The 17,176-nt window shown below is 40.1% G+C and overlaps 1 protein-coding gene across 1 annotated transcript in view; it reads left to right on the top strand.

Moving 5' to 3' along the window:
- Nucleotides 1-11,355: 11,355 nt before the first annotated feature.
- Nucleotides 11,356-17,176, top strand: part of LOC122728376 (death associated protein) — a 67,366-nt gene continuing 61,545 nt past the window's right edge. The window contains exon 1 of the mRNA XM_043966934.1: nt 11,356-11,578. Coding sequence (XP_043822869.1) covers nt 11,524-11,578 — 55 coding nt within the window. The 5' untranslated portion in view covers nt 11,356-11,523. The remainder of the gene's footprint in view (nt 11,579-17,176) is intronic.

The following is a 17,176-nucleotide window of genomic DNA, read 5'->3' as shown; positions in this document are numbered from 1 at the left end:
GTGGATGGACTTGTTTTCTTCTCCCTCTTCTATACTATTTTATTTGATGATCTCATCAGTTTCTATAGATGCAATTATTATCTCTATGCAGCTGATTCTCAGATCTATTTGTCCAGCCTCCAGTCTCACATCTCAAACTGAATGTTCTGTAGACATCTTGAACTCTACATGTACAAAATTGAACTCATTCTCTTTCCTCCAAACTAACTTTCTTCTTCCTAACTTCCCTATTATTGCACCACCATCCTAGGTGTCAAGTTCAACTCCTTTCTCTCTCTCTCCCACCTCTTATACAATCTATTGCCAAGAGGCAATTCTATGCTCACAACATCTTTCCAATATATCCCTTTCTCTCTGACACTCCCACCACCCTGGTACAGGCCCTTATCACAGTATATCTGGACTATTACAATAGCCTTCTGATCCAAATGCTCTGGGATCCTGTGACCTAGGTGTCCATGCTGTTCCTTAATCAAGAAATTCCTTCTCTGAACTCCAGATATTTTCAGACTTTACCCCATTCCTGGAACTCTCTCCCTCCTCATCTCCCCAACCTAGTTTCCCTGGCTTTCTTTAAGTCTCAGCTAAAGTCCTACCTTTTGCAAGAAGCCTTTCCCCATTCTTTTTAACTTTAGTGCCTTCGGTCTGAGGTGATCTCCAATTTATTCTGTCTGATACATAGTTGTTTGCATGTTGTCTCCCTCAAAAGACTATGAGCTATTTGAGAGTAAGGAATAATGTTTTTAACTTCCTTGGTATTGCCAGTGCTTTGTACAATCTTTGGAACATGGTACATAGTTAATAAATCCCTGTTGACTTGACTTGATTGCTACCCTCAATAAAATCTATGAGCAGGGTAAGTGGGACTATGCCCAGGACACAACTGGGTTTCCCTGTAGGAATGTGTTAAAAACTACCAGGGATCTCCTGCCTGCTGAAGCAGCTACATCCTGGTTAGCTGCCCTGCTTGCACTGAGTGACAAGTTTGAAAAATAGGACCTAAGAGGAAAGGTAAGAAGTAACAAGACAACTTAACCTAAAAAAGGCTTAGAGGTGGCTCTAAAATGGCCCTTCACCGTATTAACTGCTCTTATACTGGGGCTTGAACATCTATTCCCCTGGCAGCAAAAGAGGAAACGGTCTCAACTTCAGTGTAACAGATCTGGGTTAGATATGATAAAGAACTTCTAGACAGAAAGACTAGGTAAATATAGTAACCTGCTACAGGGGAAAATCACAGGCTCTCCTTTCTTGATCTATTAGAGGTTGATTAAAAACAACTCATATCCTCACACATTCAAGAGGTTGGTTTTCATCCTTTTTGAAGCCTGGAAAGATCAATTCTTAAACTGAACTTCTCTTTCCTCCCAGTGATTTCCATATGTCTATCCATGCCAACAACATTGATTTCAGCCAATCCTCCCACGTTTTAAACCTTGGGGTCATACCTGACTCCTCCATTTGTCTTAGCTCACATATCCCAACAGTTACCAAGGTCCTTCTCTACTTCCTTTGCTGTATCTTCATCTATATCATACTCAATAATTGTGGTTAATCCCCATGGCTCAGTCCTGGGTTTTCTTCTTTTTTTCTGTTAGAAGTTCTTAATGTAGGGGCAGCTAGGTGGCGCAGTGGATAAAGCACCGGCCCTGGATTCAGGAGTACCTGAGTTCAAATCCGACCCCAGACACTTGATACTTACTAGCTGTGTGACCCTGGGCAAGTCACTTAACTCTCATTGCCCCACACACAAAAAAAATTCTTAATGTAGCATCTGTGAATTTATATGTGTGTGTGTGTGTGTGTGTGTGTGTATACTTTATAACCATGTTTCAATATAATTTATTTCCTTTGTAATCCTATGTATTTTATACATTTAAAAACAATCTTCTGAGAAGGGGTCCAAAAGATTCACCAGACTGCCAAAGGGGCCCATGATACAAAAAGGTTAGGAACCTCCCTTGGTGATCTTATCTTATTAGTTCCCATAGGTTTAATTACCATCTTGACACAGATGAATCTAAGCTCTATATAGCCAGCACCAGTCTATCCCCAGAGCTTTGATCCGTCATTATCAAATGCCTGTTGGACATTTTGAACTGTATGTGCATAAGTATCTCAAACTCAATGAAAGAACTCACTATCTTTCCCTCAAAACCCAACCCTCTTCCCAACTTCCTCTAAGAACCGGGTCAATGACAACAATGCTGTGGTGGTAATTGTTTAACAACCAATTCTCCAGGAGGGAAAATGTATGCATAACACACTTTTAAGTTTAATCTGCATTATTAAGATTTTCGCCATCACTTTCTTAAGTCTAGACAATCAACAAAACAGTAAATCAAGCTCTGATTTGTAGTCTTTGCTGATTTGCAAGGTATAAATGCTCTCCCTGAAATCTTAATCAGCTCTAAGCTTGTATGAGTGGCTTCAGCACATCACTGATTGTCATCCTTCTGGTCACCTAGGTTAATAGGTTTGGTATCCTCTTCAACTCCTTATTGTCACTCCATGTATCTAGTTTCTATACCTTATCCATTCCTTCTTTACATCTCTCATAAAACTCTCCTCTCAACTCACACAGCCACCATCCTCATTCAATCCCTCATCATAAATAACCTTTTAATTTGATTTCCTGCCTCATCTCTCTCTACTTCAATCAATCTTCCATTCAGCTGCCAAAGTGATTTTCTTGAAACTTAGGTCTACCCACGTCAACTCATTACTCTATAAACTCCAGTGGCTCCCTATTGTCTCCAAGGTCAGAAATAAAGTAATCTATAAGGCATTTAAAGCTCTTCATAACTTGCTCCCTTTCTACCTTTCCATTTTTATACCATATATCTCTTCAATAACTCTACGATCTGAGTATACTGGCTTATGTTCTCTTCCTCACGCTTCATCTCTCATTTTTGTGTCTTTTCACTGGCTGTCCCCTAGGCCTGGAATGCTCTGAATTCCTGGTTTTCTTCGTTGTTGTTGTTTGTCCTTTGTTCTCCAAGAGGACCATGACATAGGATGATATAATTACTTGTATTGAATTGGATTTAAGTGAGGGAGGGCTGTTCAAGGCTACCAACCTCACGCTCTCCTCCGGAGCCATCTGGGTCCAGTGACAAGATTCACATCAGGACGACTGGAGATGGCCCTGGATGTTTAAGGTAATTGGGGTTAAGTGACTTGCCCGGTGTCACACAGCTAGGAAGTGTCTGAGGTAACATTTGAACTCAGGTCCTCCTGACTCCAGGGCCAGCGCTTTAACTACTGGCCCACCTAGCTGCTCTGTGTTCTTTAAGTTTTAACTGAAGTGCCACCTTCTGCAAGACACCTTCCTGCTCAGCTGCTAGTTCCTTCCCCTGTAAGGTTCCCTTATATTTATCATGTATATACTTATATATTTATATTTTGTTTCCCACACCAGAATACAAATAAGTTCCTTGAGGGAAAGTACTGTTTTCCCTTTTTCTTTATTTCCCCAATACTTAGAACTGTGCTTGGTACATAGTAAGCACTAATAAATGCTTAGTGGTTGAGAGCTGACAGTTTCACCTATGTGATGAATCTTGTAGCTGTTCTCTCTTCTTTATTGTCAATGCTCCCGCTCTAATATGGGGCCTTATTACCAGCTGAATAGACACATGAAAAAGCCTTCTAAAAAGGGGTAGGGGAAGGGCAGAGTGAAAGGCAGCATACAAAATGTCATGTAAGGGGAAAAGCAAATAGGCCAGTTTGGCTGGGATGTAGAATGCATAAGAAGTAATGTGAAATCAGCATAGAAAGATGAGTTGGAGCCAGATGGTAAAGGGCTTTGAATGACAAATACAGGAATTTGTATTTTACTTTAGAGACAATAGGAAACTATTGAAGTTTCTTGAGTGGGGGAAATGACAAGGATAGACCTTTGTTATAGGAATATCCTGCCTATGCTACTTACAACCTGTGTAACCTTGGGCAAGTCACTTAACCTCAGAGGCCTCACTTTTCTTGGCTCTGAAGTCTCTTCCAGCTCTAAGTCTATTATCCTCTGAAAATGGAGAGGGAAGAATCTGGAGGCAGAAAGACTCATTAGGAAACTATTGTAAAAGTTAGGTGGGGGCAGCTAGGTGGCACAGTGGATAAAGCACTGACCTTGGATTCAGGAGGACCTGAGTTCAATTCCAGCCTCAGACACTTGACACTTAACTAGCTGTGTGACCTTGGGCAAGTCACTTAACCCTCATTGCCTTGCAAAAAAAAAAAGTTAGGTGAGAAGAATTGAGAGGCTAGCTGAATTAGTATGGCTGTAGCGGAGAGAGAAAGGGATGGATGCAAGAGATGTTAAAGAGATGAAATCAACAAGATTTGGAAACTGGATATAGGCATTAAATGAAAGTGAAGAGTTGAGTATGATCCTTCCTAGGTTTTGGACTGGAGGTACTCTTTATGAAAACAGAGCAACAGCAGAAGGGATGTTTTTTGGGGAAATGATAATACATTCTGTTTTAAACATATCCAAGTAGATATCCAGCATGTAGAGATGAGGGTTGTACAAGTAGAGCCATCTCTCAAATAATTTGAAACTGAGAGAGATCGATAAGATTACAGAGACAGAAGAGGTCCCAGGACATATGTCTACACATATGTGGGTGGTAAAACATGGAGGACAATCCTGTAAAGGAGACTGAGAGGGATAGTCAGACAGGTAGAAGCAGGGTAGAGCTATTTCATAACTCAGGCAGAAAAGAATATCAAGAAACTGGGAGTTGTTAATCATGTTAAGCACTGCAGAGAGGTAGAAAGTAATGAAGACTAAGAAGAATTCATCTGATTTAGCAATTGAGAGATCTTTGGTAACCTTGATGAAAGTAGATTCAGTCAAATACTGGGGTAGGAGGCTAGATAGTGAGGGGTTAAGAAGTCAGTTGGAAGTGGGAAGTGAAGGCACAGTATAGACAGCTTTATCTAGGAGTTTGGCTATAGGATGATAAAATTGTAGAATAAAGAAAGGGGATTTTGTTTTTGTATTTTCAAGAAAAGAGAGCTCAGGGTATTTTTATATGCAGCACAGAAGTCTAAATAAGGAGAGGTTGAAAATTAGGGAGAGAGGATGATGAAAGGGGAAACTTCCCTGAGTAGAAAGAAAGGCACAAATGGGATCAAGGGCACAAGTAAAAGCAGTCTTTGCCAAGGAAAAGTGCCACTCTTCTTCTCAGACTGCAACAAAGGAGAGGATGAAGAATGATGCTGAGAGAACTGGAGGCATAAAGTTAGGAAGAAGAGGAAGAAGGACATTTTATTTGGTAACACTCTAATGAGCTTATCATGTAATATTGTATATTACATCCAACATCTGTGGTTTATTCCTCTATTGAGGGATATTGTATAAGATCAAAGAGGGAAACAATTCATTTAAACTATAGATCTATTCCTCCACCTCCACATGCCCAGCACATGTCTCTGCACATTATAGTAGCTAATCAATGTTTGGAGAATGAATGATTTTTCAAAATCCTACTTAATGTATGTGGGGGTGGGGAGTGTATGCAAGATATCATGATATCAGAACCTTGCAAAAAGTTTTTTAATCATCATTATTTGTGAAGGGCCTAATTTTGTGTGTTAAATCATTCTAATCCTGGAAAATTCTGAGGGGAAAAAAAAGATAATAAAAACAAGGTTGTTCCTCTACTTCAAGAGTGAGAATCCCCTGAGCTGATTTTATATTGCTGAAAGACTCTTTATACTTGATGTCTTTGTCATGTTTATTCTTTATTCCCACTGTAATTCATATTCAATTCAGTTCGACTCAACAAACATTCATATATCATTGTAGGGCTTTATATGCAAGTTTCTCAAAAGTTATGAAATAATATTATTAACTGCTAAAACCCCACATGGGATAGGTATTATTATCTCCAATACAGAAGCACAGAATGTTTAAATAAGTTGCACAAGGTCACGTAATAACTTAGTGGAAAAGCTAGAAATAGAATGATGCCTAACCTCAATCCTACGCATTCTCCAGTAAAACACATATTTCATAAATAACTTATATGGCATTTGCAATTCTGTAGGAAATCAGTATTCACAGTTATATTATTCTCATCTTTTTTTTTCAGTTTCTATTTTCTAGTTTCCAAATAAAGAAGGAAAGAAATTTTCCTAAGATTCAGATTGGTTAATTTTTTTCTTCAGATACCAATTAGCAAAAGAATAAATACCAACATAACTAAAATCTAACTTCCATCCCTCCATTAAATCATTTTTGAAAAAAGTCTTTGAAACAAACTCAATTGAAACTCCATTGTGACCACCTGACAAAGTGAATGTCTTATCTGAAACCTGGACAATTTATTCATTTTGAAGTTGCAAAACCCTCTCATTTTTTCCATCGGAATTTTTGTGATCCCTTCTTCATTCCCCAAACTATCATGTTACATTTACCTTATTTCTTAGAGTGGACCTTAAATTAACATTGTTTTGAAAACTTCTCTAAAAATGTCACAATAGCCTTCCTCAGCTGGAAATATTTAGTGTGTTGCAAGGACAGAGTTTAGCATTACTGTATGGTTCTGATGTGTAGACAAGGAGAGAGGGGGGTGGGTGGGGTGGAAGTTCAGCTTAGTACAGTGGAAAAAACAGAGAAAATGAGGGAGTGCCTGGATAGTCAGAGATGGTGAGTAGATGGTGACTAGGGAAGTGAACCATTATAAAGGGTTAGTGTAATTTCAGTCATTATCTAGATGCTTAGTTACTCTGTATTTGGCATTATTCATACTTAAAAGTCCTAACAAAAAATTCAAATATGGAATAAAACCTTGTAACGATTGGAGTGACGCCACCTGCTGGAGAGTTATTGTAGGAAAGCTCCACCATGAGGAGGTGTCCGAGGGCAAGCCATGTGGTCAGTTCCTTGGTGTCAGGAAGTGACGTTTGCTCATGGGTACTGTCTATCAAAGCTACCAGCCAATTAGATTGGAACTGTATGTGTGGGTGGATGGGATGTTCCTGGTTCCACAGGAGGATGGAAGGAGAAAGAAGGGGCAAGGCTGGCTCTCTCACTCTCTTTTGTCAGGACTCTTGTGGAGAGTGGAGCAGAAATGCGGGCTTCCTGAGATAGATAGCTGAATCTAGGCCTCTCTCTCTCTCTTCACCAAATTCTTAGTCTCCTTAATAAATGCTTAAAAGTCTAAACTCATTTAGATATTTTAGACAGACTAGCTAGAATTTTAGCCCCTTACAACCTATTTTTTAAAAACTTCAAGCAAACCAGCGATAAAGTTACAGTGTTTATAAGATTTTTATCAAGTAGGCTGCTTCTCAAACTCAACCAAGACCTCAAGAAAGAATGTTATACTAGCTGTGTGACCCTGGGCAAGTCACTTAACCCCAATTGTCTCACCAGAAAGAAAGAAAGAAAGAAAGAAAGAAAGAAAGAAAGAAAGAAAGAAAGAAAGAAAGAAAGAAAGAAAGAAAGAAAGAAAGAATGTTATACCAATGGGTTCCAGGAAGTTACCCTCCACACACAGAGACCTAGGAGGAGGAATTATTTTCTTATTGTCTTTTCACCAGTGTAAAATAGGATGATTGAGCTGTCAGTTTCTAAAGTTAGTGTTTTATTGTGCTAACTCCATTGATGTTGACTCAGTGACCAAAGACCCTTCTGTTCTTCATCCTTCTCCACTTCTCTGATCTAATACAAGATCTCGGGTAACAATCTAAGAGTGTATAAAGTGGGGTACTGGTGCTACAGAAATGGTGAAAAGAATAGTCACTACCAATCCTTAGTGTTTAGTGTTTTTCTTGCTCCCATAATTAACAGAGAAAGGGGGGGGGACATTAAACTGGGGCCAAGAATGGCCAAATGGGACAATGCCATTTCAAATGCCCCAATGTAGATATAATTCTAGATTCTACATCTTCTTAAAGTGCTTATCAGAGAAGAGGTATATTTGTGACAGCTATTGTTGTACTGAGAAAGAGCTAGAAACTAAGGAGTTTTCATCAATTGGGGAATGGCTGAACAAATTATGGTATATGAATGTAATGGAATGCTATTGTACTGCAAGAAATGAAAAAAGGGAAAATTTTATAGAAGCCTTACCCAACAGTGCATTAAGGTGTCTATCTTCCCACAGAATCACCCCACATACACACATATCCATTATAATCACCTAACCACTGGGGAATAGCTCTTGTGTTTACATATATATGAATTGATACAGAATAAAATGAACAGAACCAGGAGAACATATATAATAAGCAGAACACTGTAAAGACAAACAACTTTGAAAGACTCGAATCTGATCAATACAATGAGTAACCATGATTTCAGAGGATAAATGACCAACTATGCTACCCACCTCCCAACAGAAAGGTGAGAGATACAAGTTGCAGAATGAGACATGCATTTTTGGACATGGCCAATGTGGTAATCTGTTTTGCTTGACTGTGTGTATTTTTACAAAGTTAAAATAAAAGCTACACACACATACACAAAAGAGAAAAGGCATCTTTACTAACTGGATGAGAAGAGGAAAGCAAAGCAAACAAAATCTTGATAATGTTCATATGGTATTTATAAAGAAAATCAATGAACCAAGAGCATTACAACTAACAATTATACGTTATTCCAGCTAGCCATATTCTCTGGGGAAATATACTCCGTGACTTTTAATCCACTCTCAAAGAACTTTCAATCCTCCCTTTTCTTTATCTTCATTATCTCTTTTCAGGTAAAAAACAAAAAAAAAAAAAACTCTGCTATTTTTATTGCTGTCCTTTTCTTTTTTAACATCACTATTAATTCCCAATGACTTGCCCTCCCTTCTCTCTCTACTACAGAATCCTCCCTTGTAATAAATGAGTACACTCTAGTAAAACAAATCAACACATTGACCCTGCCTGAAAATGTTTTGTTCTGTATCTGTCATCTGTCACCTCTTTGTTGACAGAAAGGAGGCCCATTTCAAGTCTTCCGGTTAACAGCATTGATCAGAGTTCTACAGTCATTCAAGGTGATTTCCTTTATCTTATTATGGTCATGATGTGAGTTGTTCTGACTCAGTTCTCTTCCTTCTACAACAGCTCAAACAAGTTTTCCCAAGTTTCTTTAAATCCTTCCTATTGGTCATTTCTTATGGCATAATAATATAGTACATTGCATTCATTTACTACAATTTGTTCAGCCATTCTTTGTTTTCTTTTCAGGCCTTCACTTTGAAAAAAGACTGCTATAAATCTCTCTCATATGGATTACCTTTGACCTTTTTTTTTTTTTTTTAGTGAGGCAATTGGGGTTAAGTGACTTCCCCGGGGTCACATAGCTAGTAAGTGTTAAGTGTCTGAGGCCGGATTTGAACTCAGGTACTCCTGACTCCAGGGCTGGTGCTCTATCCACTGTACCACCTAGCTGCCCCTACCTTTGACCTTTTTAGGGTATTTGTTTAGTAGTGACATTGCTAGTTCAAAAGTTTTGTACAACTCCAAACTATTTTCTAGAATAATAAGACCAAATCAGTTTTACCAACAGTGTGCATTAAGGTGCCTTTCTTCCCAGAGAGGCCCCCACCCTCCAAAATTAATGATTTTGTTTTATTTTGTCATCTTTGCCATCTCCAGTATGGGCTGAGTTGTTTTAATTTGTATTTTTCTTATTAGTAACAAAGCATTTTTATGGTAGGTATGAGCTTGCATTTCCTCTTTTGAAATCTACTATTTCATATCCCTTATAACCACTGGGGGAACCAGCTCTTGTCTTTATATATCTGCATCAATTTTTCAGGATAAAACTCTGGAGTCAAATCGCAAACCAAACTGTCCTGCAGTTATTTATGCATCGTACAGAGATTGCACCTTTATCATATTTCTTCTTCGATGCCCCATGTTAGTGCCAAGGTAATGAAGATAGGTTTTCCAAGGCTTTCTATATATACCCTTGGAGCACAAGTTCTATCACCATCCGGCACAAATCAAGAGGTGACAGATAGAAGAACCAGCCTGGCTAAGTTTTCAAAGACTCATTGCCATTAGGTTGATCTTCGGGTGATGAATATATTTTGGCCACAAGAAATTCATTAAGTCCCGCCAAGGCTATCAGATGTCTTGCTATCTGCTTGGTTAAGCTACAGTTTAAAGTGGAATGAAATCATAGATACTTGAAATTCAACTCACACTTAAGACAACCTCCTGTGAGTAAATATAGTAAGTTCAAATGTTTGAAGGGCCAGAGACACGATGTATTTTTATCCAGTGAAAGAGTTCCAAGGAGTACTTCTAAGGATTTTAGTAGAAGCCCCGAGACAGAGCAAAGAGTTCTCCAGAGGAATCTTAATTTGAGAAGGGCAGAGGAGAGAGCAAAAGTTGAGATGAAGCGGGAGAGAGGAATTGGCTGAATTACGAAACATCAGAGCCCCGGGCTACACAGGTGCAGTTTTATTTGCGCCTTAATGAGAATTGTTCTACCGGTATTCATCTTCGAAATTCCGAAACCCGCCATCTCCCACAGCTTATCTCCCATTTTCTTACGAATCAGTCCTTTCCCCGGCTCAGGGTGCCAGATGCTCACTAGGACTCCCATTTCTCTTAAAGAGGTGGCTTCGGGGCAGAAGTGTAAAGAGCAACTAGCAGACTTGGTCCCTTCCCTTTGGATTGTAAATTCCTTGAGGGCAGGGGCCGTCATTTGCCTCTTTTGGTATTCCCGACGCTTAGCGCAGTGCCAGTCACACAGTAGGCGCTTAATACACGTTTACTGAATTGAATCCTTCAATCCCCACTGTGCCTCCCGCTGGGTGTTTCGGGCGCCTACCCAGGAAGCGGCCCAGGGATTGGTGTGGCATGACCCCATTCGAGAACCTTTGTGTTGTCTAGGAGACGAGGGCAGTCTAGTACCCTGGCACCAGGCCCGCCCGCCCCGAGAGTTCTTTCCAATTTTAGTTCCCGAAACAGCACTCGACCGAGTGTTCCTCTACCCCGGGCGTCCGGCTTCGTCTCTACCCTCCCCCTCTTTGAAATGAATGGAAGCTGTGCAAAGAAACCACAGCTACGTGGCTCTCGAGTCAGCCCGGGCATGCTCAGTCGCCTGGGTTCACTTTCGATTGCAAAATTAAGGAAGGTTTCTCTTCTCTCCCTCCCCGCTTCCCCCTTTCTCCCGCGAGCTCTTAGAACGTGGCAAGCCGCGAGCTGAACCCTTAGAACGGGGCGACACGGGGAGTTCTAGAACGCTGTGACGTCACCGCGCACGTCCAGGCCGAGGCAGGAGGGGTGTATGGTTCGAGGGTGCCAGGGCCACAGAAGGAGCCACGTTGACAGGCCGGGAGGGCGCGCGGGGGAGGGGGAGGGCAGAGTCCTTCGCCCCGCCCATCCCGGTAGTGGGGGCGGGGGGAAGGGAGGGGGCGTGCCGCCCTGCCCAGCCAGCGGCTGCTCCAGCTGTTGCAACGCGACGACGCGCTCGGGCATTTTTAGCGACGGGTGCGCGCGGCTGGTCGCCAGCTCCCAGGTCCCCCGAAGCGAGGCAAAAAAGGAGAGAGCGAGTCAGTGTCCACAATGTCTTCGCCTCCTGAGGAGAAAGTAGAGACTAGAGCTGGACACCCTCCTGCGGGTATTGATTCATTTCCCCCTCCCCTCGCCGTACCCCCCCACCCCACCCACCCATCCTCCTTCCTCCTCTGACCCCCGCCCAGCGCAGAAGAGTTAGGAGGAGGACCAGGGGTATTTTCCTGGAGGGCAGTGGACGCAGGCCCGGCTGAGACTGCAGTGGGGCAGAGGCACCGCCCGCCCGCGCTGCTCACGTGCCCCGCGTGGCGGTAATTCACACCCCAGGTTCCCCAACTCTGCCACAGGCTTCCCCCGGGGAGGAAGGGGGGCGGGGGTCCTCCCGGCTAGGCTCGCCCCCTGCCCGCCCAGCCTGAGGAGGGGCTGCGAGGGGACTGGGGGCCGCGCTGCTTCTTGCCTGCCGGCCCCACCCCTTACTCCCACCCCGGGCTCTGGGCCTGGGGAGGCCTAGGACTGGCCTAGAGACCCCCAGCCGAGAGAATTGGAGGAGGGGCGGCTTCCTCCCCTTGCTGGAGGGCTTGGCACTTCTCCAGAGTGATGTGACTGACAGGTCACTAATGAAGTTCTGTGTGCCTGTAGTGGCATTGGCATTCACACCCAACACACCACTTAGGAAATACAAAGCATTATTGTTATGGGTTTTCTGTTTGTTTAAAAACAAACCAACCAACCAGCCTAGTCATCCTCTCTACTTTAAGCTTCCTGGAACAGGTCCATTTATAGATTTTAAGCTAAGGGTAGCTGGCTCTTGGGAGGAACATTTCCTTGAGTGGGTCTTAACCCGGGGCCCGCAAATCTGTTTTTTAAAATCTGTTTTCATCATTGCGTTTCAATATAATTGGCTCCCTCTGTAACCTGTGTGTTTTATTGTATGCATTTAAAAATATTATTTTGAGAAAATGTCCACAAGCTTCTCCAGCCTGCCAAAGAGATCCATGACATAAAAAGTTAAGAATTCCTGCTTTAAGTTAAATTCTGGTTGACTTCTTGGAGTGGTGTGCTAATTAAGCACCTCTGGAGAGTTATAATCAGAGTCCTTTGGAAAGACCTTTTCAGTGGTGAATGCTTATCTGGAATGACCATATGTTAGGGTTGTTGGGGGGGGGCGGAGAGGGGAGGATTGTAAAATTATTTGAACGTTAATTTTGGCCAATGACCTGACTAAGATAAATCTGAGGTTGACAATGTCTTGCCAAGAGAACGATAAGCAAACTATTTCCAATCATGGATCTCTCAAAATGACATTTTCTTCTTAATTTCTCTCACCGTTTAAATTCTCCATTGTTTTTCAACAAGGGCGCTGCTAAGCACAATCTTAAATTCTGATTTAAGAGGTAAAGGGACTTTTTAAAATACTGAAGTTTAAATCTAAATATAGAAATTTAAGATAGGTGAGAAGTAGAAAAAAGACATTTTCACCCTTCTTTGTTCTTCCCCCTTTTTGTGCACAGCTTTTTTTCTTTTGCCATTTCAACATCGTCTTGATGGCAATTTCTATCATCCCCTTAAGTTATACCTCTTGAGGTTCTAAGTGTGAAGAAAGCATTCTTGATTTAAGGGTTGGTTGTGAAAGAAGCAGACAAGACAGCAGGAATCATTGTCATTTAATGTTTCATCCTTAATGTGTTAATTGGCTGTGTTAACTGAATGTAAAAGAAACTTGGAACAATTTAGAATATTAAAGGAGCAGGGCCTGCTTATGTTCTATGGCATATAGTTCCTTTTTTTCCCCCTGAAAAGATTTCAGGTAATAATCTCAGTGGAATTATGTTTTCAACCCTTAATTAGTTGACAAAGAAATGCTCTTTGACAAATCTTCTGTATTAAGAAGAGTTCCTTAAATATACTCCAGTCCTGAGTGGGGTGGTTGTTTTTTTCAAAGTTGAAACTGAAGCATCTGTATTTAAAAAAACAAAACAAAAAAACTTGACTATTACTGGTGGGAAAATGTGCACCTTGTATTTTAAATTATCTTTTTAAGTGTCATGAGAAAATATTTAAATTTCCATGAGAGGTAGGCTTTGGGGACCTCTAAGATAAACTAAATTTTAAGATGTTCCTCATGATACTCTTCTTTTGTGGACCTCCTTTATTGAACCTTTAAGTACAGAAAATAGTTAAGATCTAATGGGTAGTGTTTCTTGACTTTTATCAAGTAGGAATCTCTTATAATGTTGGTGTTAAGTGTCAAGATTCCATTTAGCTGTATTCTATCAGGCTTTTACTATGTGTAATGGATATATTTCATGGGACATAGTTTGACCCATAACACTGCTGAATCCATATATCAGTTATATCAAAAAGGACTTGTGTTATAATGGAATTCCTTTGGTTTAAGTTAGAAATATTGATCCCTAAGGAAAAACTTCAGAATGCTGTCATTTTTCTTTTTGAATTATAAAATAAACAGCCTTTGAGAATTGTAAAATGCACAGTGATTCTTGCATAAAATAAGAGAATAAATTGTGAAGAAAAGAGGCAGCATCCTACAGCAATAAGTTTATTAAGGTAGGAAACAGGAGACCTGGGCCCAGTACTGGCTCTGCCATTTACTGGGTGTGTACCTGTAGCTAATCAGTCCAGTTCTCTGAACTCCAATTTATCTATTATATAAGGAATGTTGAATTTAATCATCTATCTATATTGTCCCTTCTCATTCAAATGTTTGGGAAAAGAAGGCTGTGTATGAACTAGTAAAATGAGAAGGTGTTCAATCATTTGGCCCTTTAGAGAATTAGTCTGTTATATAGCTGGTGGGTTATTCAATTTAGTGTGTATGCACATATGTATTTAAGTGTGTAGACATGTACACATCATTCTGTCCAGTGTGGTCATAACATCATATAGACATAATTGGCCCCATATAGATTTAACCTCTGGCTTTCTAAATGACATTTTGTATAATCAAATGGATCCTTTAACATACTATATGATGTTAAATATCTGAATAGTCATATTGATGGGCTGTTTGGGGTTTGGTTTTGTTTTTTTCCAAACACTGAACAGTATAAAGCCAAGAAAGAGTATGTGGAGGTGGTTTAGTTTTTATTATGTTCACTTTCACTTCTCATCATTATTTTGTGTAGAGCTTTACAGTTTTCAGAGTACTTTGATATATGCTGCGCCCCTTGATTTTCACCATCTTGTGTATTTACTGGTTAAACACAGCCTTCTTTCTCCCTAATTGTTAGAATTGGAAGAGACAATACAGATAATTTCATTCAACATTCCTTATTTAATAGATAAGGTAACTAGAGTGCAGAGAATGGGACTGACTAGCCACAGGTACACACCTAGTGTATGTAAAAAAAAAATAGATATACAAACACAAACATATGTATAATTTTTCTTGTCATTATTCATTAAGGCTCAGAGAGGTTGACTTTTCTAGGATCACACATTTAAAAAGCATCAGAGACAGGACTGGGATTCAAGTCTTTGGACTGGGGAAATATTCTCATTAGTAGGCTCTGATTGTATGGTACTTGAAAAAGGGAGGCAACTTGATACAGTGTAAGAAGGTCCAGGCAGAGGACCTGGATTCAAATCCTACTTCTGATGTCTGCTGCCTCTCTGAGCTTGGGAAAGTCAGCTGAACTGAGCTTCAGCTTCTTCATCTTTAAAAGGAATGGTGGGGGGCAGCTGGGTGGTACAGTGGATAGAGCACCGGCCCTGGAGTCAGGAGGACCTGAGTTCAAATCCAGCCTCAGACACTTGACGCTTACTAGCTGTGTGACCCTGGGCAAGTCACTTAATCCTCATTGCCCCGCAAAAACAAAAAAACAAAACAAAAAACAAAAAAAAAAAAAAAGGAATGGTGGGATTAGATCAGAGGTTCTTCATCTTTTTTTGTGTCATAGACCCCTCTGGCATCAACTGAGGACTATGGACCCTTTCTCAGAATAACATCATAAAATGCATAAAATAGACATAGGATTGTTGTTGTTTGTTCTTTGTTCTCCAAGAGGACCATGACATCAGCATGATGTCATGACTTGCATTGAATTAGATTTAAGTGAGGGAGGGCTGTGCAAGGTCATCAACCTCACTCTCTCCTTCAGAGCCATCTGGGTCCAGTGGCAAGATATATATCAGGATCACTGGAGATGGCCCTGGATGTTTAAGGCAGTTGGGATTAAGTGACTTGTCCAGGGTCGCAAAGCTAGTGTCTGAGGTGAGATTTGAACTCAGGTCTCCCTGACACCAGGGCCAGTGCTCCATCCACTGTGCCACCTAGCTGCCCCTAGACGTAGGATTACAAAGGAAATAAATTATTTAGTGAATGCTTGTTGGATTGGAGATATCTCCACATATTTTACCTCCTCTGATTAAAACCTCTATTGCTGTCCTTCACTAAAGACAAATGGCCCTATATAAAAACACTCTTCAAGTCCCTAAAATTGTTAATATCTCTCCTTACTGATAGTTTTCAATGAACTTCATTTTTATAACTTTTATACATTACATGAGCTATTTTTAATCCTGTAACATCTGGTTCAATAGGAGAGAAAATAATGATACTTTACTCCATAGTGAATCTTAAAATTATATATTAGTAGATTATATGTGTGTGTATATGTATATACATGTATGTATGTATGTATATACACACATACACACATATATATATATATGGAGAGAGAGAGCTAGTCCTGCTCATATAACTAAAATTGTGCTTAATTTTCTTCAGTGCAATTGCTATTATACTTCAATACAGGTCAAGGCCCACTGGAACATATCTTAAGGGAGGGGTTCTTCACTTGGGTTCTGTGAGCTTGTTTTTTTTTAAATATTCTGATAAATGTATATACTATAATTGGATTCCTTGTAATCCTATGCATTTTATTTTATTCATTCAAAAACATTATCCTAAGAAAGGGTTCATAGGTCTCATGGGGCGCCTAAAGAAAGCCATGATAAAAAAAAAAAAACAACACACACACACACACACACACACACACACACACACAAAAAAAACCCTTGTGTCCTTAAATAATCATCCTTAATTTTTTTGTATTAGATTTCTTGTATGAATTTATTCTTGAACTAAGTGGTCTGGTTTTTTCAATTTTAAAATCTTTTTTCCCCAATCATACAAAATGTTTTGTTGAAATAGTATTTGACATATACAATAATGGCATGAGGCAGTTTGAAGTGTAATGTAAATATTTCATCACTCTCATGTGAGAATAACCAAATAGAAGTTTCTAAATGCCCAACCTGGAAAATCTGGTGTTTTGTTTCTCACCCCAGTTCCCATTGTGTAAAATGAAATAATATTTGTAAAAGCGCTTTGCAAACCTTAAAGCACTATATAAATGCTAGCTATTGCTATTATTAATAAATTATTATTGTGCTTTACAAATGTGAACTCTTAATAATATTACTAAGTATTAATAGTTTATATTTATATAGTGCTTTAAGGTTTGCTTTACATGTTATCCAATTGGTTCCTTACAACAATCCTGTGAAGTAGATGCTATTATTATCCCCATTTTACAACTTAGGAAACTGAGACAGAAAAAGGTTAAGTAGCTTGCCCAAGGTCACCCAGCTAGTAAGTGATTGAAGAAAGAGTTAAACTCAGATCTTCTTGACTCTGAGTACAGCACTCTATCCACTGTACCACCTGGTATACCCTAGC

The sequence above is a fragment of the Dromiciops gliroides genome, chromosome 1 (assembly GCF_019393635.1).
Source record: "Dromiciops gliroides isolate mDroGli1 chromosome 1, mDroGli1.pri, whole genome shotgun sequence".
Taxonomy (NCBI): Eukaryota; Metazoa; Chordata; class Mammalia; order Microbiotheria; family Microbiotheriidae; genus Dromiciops; species Dromiciops gliroides.
Note: the sequence above shows the minus strand (reverse complement) of the source record. Positions and strands in the feature narration are given on the sequence as shown.